Raw genomic sequence first — 12,246 nt, 5'->3', positions numbered from 1 at the left:
ATTCCACATAAGTTCCCGTCTCTTTGATACTCCTGCATGTCTATTCATTTTCCATGTCAACACCATATGGTCACTCTCTCCAACTGGTGGGAGAGACGTCAACTCAGTTATTATCAACTCTTCTGATGCTATAACCAAATCCAAAATTTTTGAACCTCTTGTTCCCTCTGTTACATGTTGCCTAAGACATTTGTCCCTCAAGAATTCTAGAAATTCCATTCCCCTATTGTTACATGCATGTTCCTCTCTCCAATTTATACTACTGAAGTTAAAATCTCCCATAACAATCATTCTTCTTGCACTTGCCAAACTTAGCTGTCTAAACATCTCCTGGTCCCCATCCTCTGTGCTCCTGGGTCTGTAGCAACACCCCACTAAATATCCTATCTTGCCTACCTCTACCTCACACCATACGCTCTCAGAATCATTTGTCTCACTTCCTTCCAAATTCTCCACTCTTAGAGGACATAGGTCATCACTTATCATAAGCAGCACCCCACCACCACGCTTTCCCCTCCTATCCTGACGAAAAATGCTATACCCAGCGACTTCTATTCCTGTTTTTATATCCTCTTCTGTCAACCACGTCTCAGTGATCGCAATAATTTTTGGCCAGGCTGATGCTATCTGCGCCACCAATTCCTCTCCCTTATTCCGGATACTCCTGGCATTAGTATACAGCATATAAATGCCATTGTTTCTATACCCAGCCTTATCCCTTCTAGACTCCACTGGGCTCAGTGTTACCTGACATTGTCTCCCTTCTCCCAAGTATCCATTCCCACAAGAGGCCACCCCTGCTATCATCCTCCCTGGGACACACTGACTCGTTCAGAACAGCAATCTCTCCAGATGCCTACGCCCTTCCTCATTCAAATGTAAACGGTCTCTCGCATACAACTCCTCTCTTTCCTCAAACGCACTCCAAGCATCCACATATACCAGTCCTCTCTTGTCACACATTCTCGCTATTATGCCATTCAATATCACCGCTCTTCTGCTCAGCTCATCATTATCATACCTAGGCAACACGCACACTATTTTTCCTCTCTCTGTCTTCTTCCGTACAGTCTCAAGCAAAAATCTCATATCTCTCGCTGCCCGACTTACATTACCACTCAAGTCATTCGTTCCTACCATCACAATCATCTCATCCACCCTTTCACCTCTCTTAATTGCCATAGCCTTATGAATGTGCTAATTTTTTCTTTTGTTTTCATTTGATTTGGTGTCAAAATTCCTTCATTTTTGACTCTTGCTGCCAATTTAAAATTAATTAAAACTCTTCTGATAGAAGACATCAATCTGTAAGACCAAATGTGGGCTTTATGGTGATCATTTCCTTATATATATATGCTTTGATTTATGCCAGAATTCCATCTTTTATTTTTCATTTATTGAACAAAAGCTAACCAAATTCTTTTTGTGAAATTATTATCTTTCATCAAAGATAATAATTTCACAAAATTGAGAATGGAATAACCAATCTTGATAGAAGAGATAAGAGATAGATTATTATTATTATTATTTGACACCTCCAGGGAGTCCAAAGACTCATCGAGGGAGGGCACCTGCTCAACTCTGTCTCAGTCCACCAACTGACCACAACTACACCAACACCATCTACTGCCAAAGGAGAAATTTTGATAGAAATCACATTTTGGTTTCTCCAGTTATCTTTGAAGTAGAAGCTGCTACTGCTAGATATTTAAATTGAATTGCTGAGCATCATTATGCATTGTCATTATGTAAAATACATGGTGTACCAATAATAAAAAAAATATACTAGAAATAGAAATATAATAGAGATTATATTAAAAAAATTAAAAAAAAATAGACTAGAAATAGAAATATAATAAATAGAGATGATATAAGCAATTTCTTCTGTGTATGCTATCTACAGATATCTAAACAATAAAAATTTTGTCAAGTAATATGCATAAATCATGATGAACATATTCGATTAAGGTATGGATAAGTCACATCTAAGAAGTGGTATCAGTAAAACTTATTATACATCCAGGAATGAGCTATTATGTTTGTATACAAATGCTAGAAGTGTAAGAAACAAGGCAAATGAAATGGTTGCATTGATCAAGTCTGTTCACCCAAAAATTGTTGAAATAAGTGAGACATGGTTGGATGAGGATGACATCCTGACAGGAATAGAGATGGAAGGGTATAATGTTTTTTGAGAAGATAGAAAGTATAAAAAGGGAGGTGAAGCCTATTTATGAGAGAAAAAGTGTTATGTCCATACACAGTAGAGATGCAAGGGTGGCAGTGGTTTTGAGGCAGTATGGTATGAGATAGAGGTCAATAGAACAAAATACATAGTCGGATATTGACCTGATAATGTGGAGGGTAGTGACCATGAAATTTATAAGCAAAATCAAGCAAATAGGAAAAGTGATCATTTTGGATGATTTTAATTATGGCAATATAAGTTGGGATGATGAGATAGCAACCAAAAGTAAAGAAAATAAATTTCTTGAGTTTTTGAGGGATAGCTACCTTGCACAGTATATAACAGAGAGAACTTGAGGATTTAAAATCATGGATTTGATCATCCCATCAAAGGAGGTCATTATTAATGAGGTGTCAAATATTCCTCCAGTTCATGAGAATGGCCATGAAGTGATTATCTGGGTGGTTGCCAGCCATGAGAGCCTTGACTTCTTTGAGGAAAAGGTATATGTAGAATTACAAGGTTGGTGATTATGAGAAGCTCAGGAGACAGCTTGTAGGTGTAGCAGGGAATGAGGAGTTGGGTGGAAAGGAAATCAGTGCTGATTGTGAGATATTCAAGAACTATCTAGTAGAAGCAATCTCTAAATGTATTCTAAGGGTCAGAAGGTAAAATAAGGTATTTGTGAAATGGATGGATGAAGAGATTAAGAATGTGATACAGAGGAAAAAGGCATTCTGGAGGCAACATAAGAGGAGTGGTAATAATCAGTTCATTGAGGATTACAAAGAACAGGCAAGGGAAGGTCACGTGGTTGGTAAGAGCACCAAAAGTGAAGTGTGATCTGCAGTTAGCTAATGAAGCCAAAAAGAATCCTAGGGAGTTCTTTTGATAAGTAGCTAGCAAAAAAAAATAATGATTATGGAAGGATGAATTGATTGGAGAAAATGGTAGAAGGTGCATTCCTTCAACACCTGAAAGAGACTTCTAGCCTTCAACTGCACTGTAAGAAGGCTTAAAGGTGTTTGCTTCTGTATCTGATCTTCCATCCAAAGAAACAACAATTTTTCCATTTCATGGATGGGCCCTGTATGTTGTTTCATTATCACTGTTGCTCACATGGGTGCCGAACCTTTAACAACTTCATGAATCCTTTCTTTGTCTTTCAAAATCGTCGACACTGTAGAATGAGATAACTTAAAATCACGTGCGATCGCATTCACCTTCTTTCCTTTTTCATGCTGCTTGATCACTTTCAATTTTGTGTCTAAATCAATGGCCTTTCTTGCTTTCTTGACAGGTCTAGGAGTAGACAAAGGCACTTTCCTCTTGGTTGACATGTTTAGGGGTTTTAAAAAAATGCTAATTGTAACACAAATTATAACTGAACCAAATATAGTGAACATAATATGTATGCAAACAGAGATCGGGACATATGAATTGCGCCAAACACATGTTACTAGGCTGACGCTACGCGCATAACCGTTCCCATTAGGCTTCGGGGCTATGGGGACCACAGAAATAGGGCATGTGAGTGTAGTAGAAAAATCTGTTACAGTAGTTCAAAGGGGTGCGAGATACAGTAGCAGTCATAAGTCATTCAGTCGTAAAGCGCATAGGTCGTAAGTCGACGACTACCTGTACTTAGATTTTGCAAAAGCATTTGATAGATTACCACATGATAAGTTGATAGTTAAAATATATACGAGAAGGTGGAGTTTGATATTAGACTAGTGCAGTGCATTGCATTGGAGTTTGGCTATCTGATAGGTATCAGCAAGTTGTGCATGGGGGAGCAATATCCCAGAACAGGAAAGTCACTCTTGGTGTACCTCAGGGATCTGTTTTAGGGCTATTGCTGTTTAACTTGTATGTTAATGATATCAGGTTAGATTTGAATGGGGATATTCAGTTGTTTGCAGTGTTAAATTGGAAAAAACTAAGAGGACTAGACAAATGTTATGGTCTTACGAGAAAACTTGATCAGACTGAGTGAATGAGCGCACAGAATATTTAGAATGCCAGCTCAATGTTGCAAAGTGTAAAGTTCTAAAATTTGGAAAATGGTGGGAATATATCGTTAGAGGTGGAGGAAATAAGAAATCATGGGTGATGGTACATGAAGATCTAAAATTTAGTGGATGCACTGACAAAATTGCGAGGACAGCACAATGAATTCTGACATTGATGCATAGGACACTGACTTATAGAAGTCAGTGTCTTATATATGAGATTTTGGTTCCATTGTATAAGGCCTTGATTAGGCCACATATGGAATATTTGCACATGTTTGTTATCTGTTTTCAAAAAGATGAAAAGATATTGGAAAGATCCAGAGGCAATTGACTAAGATAATTTCTGGTCTCCAAAATGTTGAGTATTAACAAAGGTTGAGAAGATGCAATTTGTAGAGTCTAGTGGGTAGGATGAAGAGAAGTGATATGATAGAGATGTTTAAGTTGGTAATGGTTTGTTATAGGAGTAACATTGAAGAGGTTTTTCATAAAATGGTGGGAAACTAGGGAAGAACAAGAGGTCATCCCTGAAAGCTATATAAGGAGGGTGTGAGCAAGGGAATGAGAAGTAGGTTTTTTTTTGCATGGAGAGTTGTGAATAATTGGAATGATTGCCTGAGAGTGTGGTGTCTATAGAGAATTTGAATGCATTTTATTCATAGTTTGTTATTTGTGTTTATTACAGTTTGCATGAACTAGGTTAAGCTTAGAATGATTTTTAAAATGATCTTTAAAACAAAACTGCTTTTATATTGCTAACTTCATTCATCGATAACAAGAAAATACAACAAAATGACTATTGTTACATTAGCATATTTCCTTTGAATTTGAAGTGCTTCAAATGAATTCCAAGTGAATTCCAAGAATTTGAATGCATTTTATTCACAGTTTGTTATTTGTGTTTATTACAGTTTGCATGAACTAGGTTAAGCTTAGAATGATTTTTAAAATGATCTTTAAAACAAAACTGCTTTTATATTGCAAACTTCATTCATCGATAACAAGAAAATACAACAAAATGACTATTGTTACATTAGCATATTTCCTTTATGTTTATTTCCAAAATCTGTCATAAGCTGAATATGAGCTTCTTCAGTGTGTAATTCTTTTTCAGTGACATTAAATATCTCATCAATAGGCATATCATTAAGAGAGAGAACTCCAGGGAATCAGGGACTCATCGAGGGGGTCACATTCAGTCTTGGAAGTAAATTTTCCAATAGCTATCAGTTTCAGTTATATCAAGCCTTTTTACCATTCAGTATTGTAAATTTTCACTCATCTTCTTCAATCATTATTATTATTATTATTGCTTAACACCTCCAGGGAGTTCAAACACTCATCGAGGGAGGGCACTTATTCTACAACTCTCAGTCTCCACCACTCAATCCACCAACTGCAACTTCCTTCAATCACATACACCAACGGCATCTACCGCTGACCACCACCACCACTAGTATTATTATTACTTAACACCTCCAGGGAGTCCAAACACTCATTGAGGAGGGCACTTATTCTACAACTCTCGGTCTCCACCACTCAATCCACCAACTGCAACTACCTTCAATCACGTACACCAACGGCATCCACTGCTGACCACCACAGACAGAGTATTTTCACAGACACTCACAAACATCCATGCCCACAGCGGGATTCAAACCCGCAGCCTTTTGGCTGGAGAGCAGATACGCTAACCACTTAGCCAACTGGGCCAGCAACATTTCTTCTGAAATCTCACAGACCATGATTATCATCTATTTTTCCAGTTATGATTATACATGAAAACACAAAAAATTATCAAATTGTATGAGCACAAATACATAGAACATCCATGTTCAGTCGTAAATAAAGCAAGACTGAAGTAGACACATGTCTGCATTATAGAAGACCTTTATTAGGTGGCATGCAAATAACATAAGTACTTTGCATATTTTTTTTTTTTTGTTGTTGTTGTTGTTGTTGTTGAGTTTTAATTTTTTTTTAAACTTTTAAGAATTTTCTATAATCTTTTCAGGATAATTTGCATAAGTCAAATTTATGTAGTTTGAGATCTGCCTGTATTTCCAAGCCTGCACTGAGTTGTGAAACTCTTCAAGGGATGCAAAACTAATATCATTTAGTGAAAGAGTTATGAAATATTTCTGTTTAAAGCTCCATTTATACTGATAGTTTGTTCAGAAACTGTACTCACTAATTCTAACTGGTAATTAGGAATGCATTGCACTGCAAGAACTTGTTTTAAGAGAGAAAAGTGAAGTAATAATGACCTTTTAATAACACAGTTATGGTAAAAACTAGGTTTGGGGGGGGGATTCAATCAATATAGGGTCTGCAAATATTAATTCTAGTTTTTACTCAGCCTCAGCTTATTACAGAGTAATTTCTAGTTTTTACCAGTAAGCTAGTATGTGCAGATTTTGAGTTTTTACTGTAACATATACTTTAAATAGAGATAAAATAAGTATCTTAAATAATGTTCAGTGTTTAAGGAGCATTAAATTTCTAATCCTCCCTTTTTTTTCTGCATTCCTTTGAAAATTAAAATTATATGCTTTATATTCATTTATATCTTGAATTTCTTTATAATAGGAATGAGAAACTTCTTGATAATGGCTAAAAGAACAGATATTCGAAAAATATCTTTGGATGTTCCTTATTTAGCTGATGTTGTCTTGCCTATTAAAAATTTGCAGAATGCAATAGCACTTGATGTTGACAGTAAAAAAGGTAAGGGATATAATTTATTAAAACTTTAAATTGGAAAGAAAAAAATACAAAGATCCTTTGGCTTAATGTGATAAAAGCATTTCTGAAATGTCATTCAGAAACACAAGTCCTGAAAAAGTACTGAGGAAAAATAATGAGAAAATGTAAATTATTTTCTCATAATACTGTTTCTAACTAACTGACTCTATGTCAACCATTAACATGATTTACACAAACATTAAATATGATATGGATTTTTGTTTCTTTCTGCACCACTATACAGTGCTCAACTTTAAAATGCATGTTATCATATTATTTTATTATTATTATTATTATTATTACGTGACACCTCCAAGGAGTCCAAAGACTCATCGGAGGACAACTACTCTACAACTCTATCCATCGCCACCACTCAATCCAAACTACAGCGAACCACATCATCTACACTAATGCCATCTATTGCCCACCACTGCCACTAGTATTTTCACAGACAATTACAAACATCCATGCCCTTGGCGGAATTCGAACCCACAGCCTTTTGGCTGGAGAGTGGACGTGCTAACAACTCGGCCAACATTGTTGATTGTTAACTATTTAGTATTGCAGTCTATCATACTTCTCGTTAAACTCCAGCAATCAAGTACTCATCTATGGCAACCCATTCTAGTCATTAAGCACTCCTCAAGCAAAAATCTAGTCTCTCACCCTTGTTACCACACTTAATACATCTTTCAGTGTTGATCCCTCGTTCTCTTTCTATCCCATGCCGTCATGTATTGAAACATTTCTTTTACATCTACTATTAGTAATTATGTAGTAACTTATGTTTCTCATAGGGAGTATTCTACAACTCCTATCACCATTGTGATCACTGGTCTCTAGATATTCATCAGGACTTCTTCATCCCCCTAAGAAACTCAGGTTACCATATCTGTGTAGTGTGATCCAGATGTCATATCAAAGCCTTATAAAGAGGGATAATAAATTTTATCCATAATTTTCTTATAATCCAGGTCATCCTATGAGCTGCTTTGCCAACTTTTTTGAATATGTCCTCTGAACATCACCTCTTTTTCAGCTACCACATATGCATCTCTTGCCTCATCAATTTCATGCATCGGTTTCATCTATATATTATACAGCTTCTAGTTTTTTCATTTCCAAAGTTCAATGTGTAGCATTGAACTGGGAACCATTATCCTTTGCCTCAACTTCCAGTCTACTTAAATCATCCTGCAAGATTTCCTTCGTAGTATTAACTTTAGCTCTCATCAGTTTAATATTATCAGCGCAAGACTGTTCTCCCTCCCACCCACCAAATCAAAATAATTCCCTTGGGAATTATTTTGATGTTCATTAATATACAAATTGAACAGCAGTTGCCTAAGAACAGATCTCTTTAGCACACATCACTTTCCAACTTGATTCAACTCCACATGTACCAACTCTCTAGTATCTGCCCATTAGCTGCCCTCTTATCTGTGATACTAGTTTTTATTGATCCCCATTTCTTTTGAATTACGTAATAGGATTCCATATATATATATATATATATATATATATATATATATATATATATGTCCAATGCTCACAATCAAGGATGATCTGGCAATTTGGGACTTCTTCTTCATGTATCCTCATCCTCAATGCAAGGGTTCAGCACCATGTCCTTCCAGTCTTCTCTGTTGACAGCTCTTCTTTTTGTTTCAGCTTAGTCAGATGATCCTGTCCATGATCTTATATCATCAAACCATGTCCTTCTTTTTTTACTTCCTGATCCTCTTCCCATAATCTTTCCTTCTAAAGCTGTTGGTGTCCTGCTGATCCTCTCAATAAATGTCCTGCCAGTCTCATCTTCATTTCCTGCAATAAAGATGTCTGTGTTTTCATTCTCTGTAGTACCTCTGCATTTGTCACATGCTCTGTCCATGAGATTTTCAGTGCTCTTCTGTTCTTCTGTAGCACCACATTTCAAAGGCCACCATCTGTTGTCTTTCTCTCTTCTTGAATACCCAGGTCTCACTTCCATATGTGAAAACTTGCCAAACTAACGTTCTTATCATTCTCTTCTTTGTCTCTATACCCATAGAACTTCTGAGCAGATCTTTATTTTTCCAAAAGGCATCTTTAGCTATGCCAGTTCTTAATTTTATTTCTTTATCTTGTTTTCCATCTGCAGTAAGGTAGGTACCTAAATGATCAGTATGTTATTTTCAACCACAAAATTAAATAAATAAGATAACTGAAATTGGATTTATCGGTCAGAATTTGATACAACTAGTAACCGACTAGTTTTGCCATGTTAACTAGTGGCTTCTTCTGGGTTTGATGAACATACAAATATAAACTTAAAACAACAAGCTTTGATTATGAATCAATACATAACTGAAAAAATTATACCAAATGCATAGGAAACACAATATAAATACGTGGAGTGTGAATGCTAGCATATGGTGAGTCATTGTTCAGTAATTTCACCCTATAGTTAGCCACGAAATTGAACTCTGATGTGTGGAGGTATCTTAAAAGTGATTTCCAAATGTCACATAGGATCATCCCTTGGTTTCTGTTCAGGGTGCCTTGTGAGCGGATTACCACAGTAGCTTCTTTTATGTTGCAGGAGCTATAGTCGTCTTCTATGTATGACATAGAGCTTCTGTCCCATTCATTGATGTGATGAGTGTTGGAAAAATGGAATGCCAATCCTGAACTGCCCTCTCTGTTGTTGTTGATGTCTCCAATGTGCTCCTTTTGTCTTATTTCTAGACTTCTTGAAGTTTGTCCAATGTAATTATGGCCACAAGAACACGGGATATTGTAAACTCCAGGTTTCTTGCTACTTAGGTAAGTTCTATTGTATATATTGTCTAGATGGGACCATAGGTAAGCATCTATGCTGATAGATAGTGATGTAGTATAAATCAAGACATAATGAATCAACCTGGCGAAACTTTAGAGCAAACCTTATGTATGGTATTCTTTCGCATAACATCGCTAATGACGTTTTCCAATAGATCTGTTTGGCTCATCTGGAATGGAAACATTCTTTGAAAATTAAAAACTTCAGAATTATATTGGTGTTCCTACATTTTTTCAGAAACATGAGTTGGTTCAGAAGTTTAGCTTTTTTGCATTTAAGCTGTTCTAGTTTACATACCTTTCGTTTGACTTTCCCATCAAGTCTATTCATGATTGGTTCTACTGTTATCTTAATGAGAGATTATGTGTCAAAAATCTCAGTTTTACTTTCTGACACATCTACTTACTCTCAATTAAATTCTGATCCCACTTGGACGAACCATGTAGAAACCAACAACCGTCTACCTAACATGACTACATGGCCCATGGATCTTAGGAAATAACTAAAATCCATGCATCCATTAGCTCACATTTATATGGATCTCCAAAATACACAAGACCGATATTCCTCTTCAACCAATTGTAGATGGGATCAACTCTCCAACTTATTTGATGTCTAAACATCTAGCACATCTACTAAAAGTGCACATTAGACACACAGATGCATATATCAAAATTATGCAACACTTTAGAGAAAAGCTAAGAGAAATTTCCACGTCAAGAACAGACATGACATTCTAGCTTATTTAGATGTCGTGTCTTTATTTACAAATGTCCCAGTCAATGAAATTATGGCTCTTATAGATAGTCTCTTTCCTCAAGATATCTCCTAACTATATAAACATTGTCTCAACTCAAATTTTTTCTGATGTAATGGAAAAATCTACAAACAACTTTCGGGCCTTATGATGGAAAGCCCTCTACTCCTCCCTGTGTGGACTAATTCATGGAAAAGTTCGAAAACGACATCTTATTATGTACCAATCCTAAACTATCAATTTGATGGAGATATGTTGATGACATTTTCATTATATGGAAACAGAGTGTAGCAGAGTTATGATTTTCTAGCATTCATAAACTAATTTCACCATAAAATCAAGTTCACCTTGAGAATGAAGGAAAATTGCCTTTTCTGAACATTTTAATTACCAAACAAGCAGACAAAAGCATTTCTCTCAATGTGTAATAAGAGATGAAAGAATATTAACAGAAGAATCAGATTTAATTCTCCAAATATTAACCAGCAATGGATATCCTAAAAAAATAACAAAAAGAATACTATTTTCCAATCCCTCTCCACAGCAAATCCAGGGCATTCATTACAGGATTTCCATTCCTTTTGTTGGTGTTTTTTAGGATATTTAGGATTTTAGGATATCCTAAAATCCTAAATATTTTTTTTAGGATTTTTTAGGATTTTTTTAGGATATCCTAAAAAAATAACAAAAAGAATACTATTTTCCAATCCCTCTCCACAGCAAATCCAGGGCATTCATTACAGGATTTCCATTCCTTTTGTTGGTGTTCTTTCACAAAAAATTGCCAACTTCCTAAGGTCTTACGACATTAGAGTAGCCTTCAAACTGATTAGGACAGTGCAGAATATGTTATGCTCACCTAAAGACCACAACGCTTTCAATAAACACACTGGAGTTTATAATACTCTATGTTCTTGTGGCCTTAATTACATCGGAAAAACTTCAAGAAGTCTAGAAATAAGGCAAAAGGAGCACACTGGAGACATTCAAATCCAGAAGAAGCCGCTAGTTAACATGACAAAACTAGTCAGTTACTAGTTGTATCAAATTCCAACCAATAAACCCAATTTCAGTTATCTTATTTAGGTACCTAAATATTTGTATTCTGTTATATGCTCAATTTTTATATTGTTTATGAATATTTCTGGCTTAGATCTATTTTCTTTTGAGATTCTCATAAATTTGGTCTTTTTTGTATTTAAATGTAGGCCAAAATCTTTACCTTCTTCAATTAGGAGGTGCAGTAATTTTATTAATTTGTTTCTGTTTTCTGCAGTTACAATAGGTATCAGCATATCTGAGATTGTTGTATTTTATACCATTGACACTGATTCCTATATTTTGTTTTTCAATCTTTTTCATCACTGTCTCACTGTTAATATTAACCAGATTTGGTGATGGGATGCTGCTCTGTTCTAACTCCTCTTTTTATTTTCACTTCAGAAGTCTCAGAGTTAAACAGCTGCATTTTCTGCTTGGAGTAAATCATTTTTATAAGTTTATGTACATGATCTTCTAAGTCAAATTTTTCTAGACTATTAAACAGTATAATCTGCTTTACTTGATCGAAGGCTTTCTGAAAGTCTGTGAAGCATATGTATATGTTCCTGTTCCTTTCAAGTAATCTTTCCAGTAATATATTTAGTTCCAGGATAGCATTAATGGTTCCCATTCCTCTTCTGAAGCCTTTCTGTTGTTCACTTAGTTCACCGGTTATGGC

The 12,246-nt window shown here is 35.7% G+C and overlaps 1 protein-coding gene across 1 annotated transcript in view; it reads left to right on the top strand.

Moving 5' to 3' along the window:
* Positions 1-12,246, top strand: part of LOC150092820 (low-density lipoprotein receptor-related protein 4-like) — a 1,164,745-nt gene that overhangs the window by 868,105 nt on the left and 284,394 nt on the right. Inside the window, exon 23 of the mRNA XM_090414290.1 lies at positions 6,793-6,930. Coding sequence (XP_090270416.1) covers positions 6,793-6,930 — 138 coding nt within the window. The remainder of the gene's footprint in view (positions 1-6,792; positions 6,931-12,246) is intronic.

This window comes from Typopeltis vanoorti, chromosome 25 (genome assembly GCF_054136105.1).
Source record: "Typopeltis vanoorti isolate ZY-2024b chromosome 25, IOZ_Tvanoo_1.0, whole genome shotgun sequence".
Classification (NCBI taxonomy): Eukaryota; Metazoa; Arthropoda; class Arachnida; order Uropygi; family Thelyphonidae; genus Typopeltis; species Typopeltis vanoorti.
Note: the sequence above shows the minus strand (reverse complement) of the source record. Positions and strands in the feature narration are given on the sequence as shown.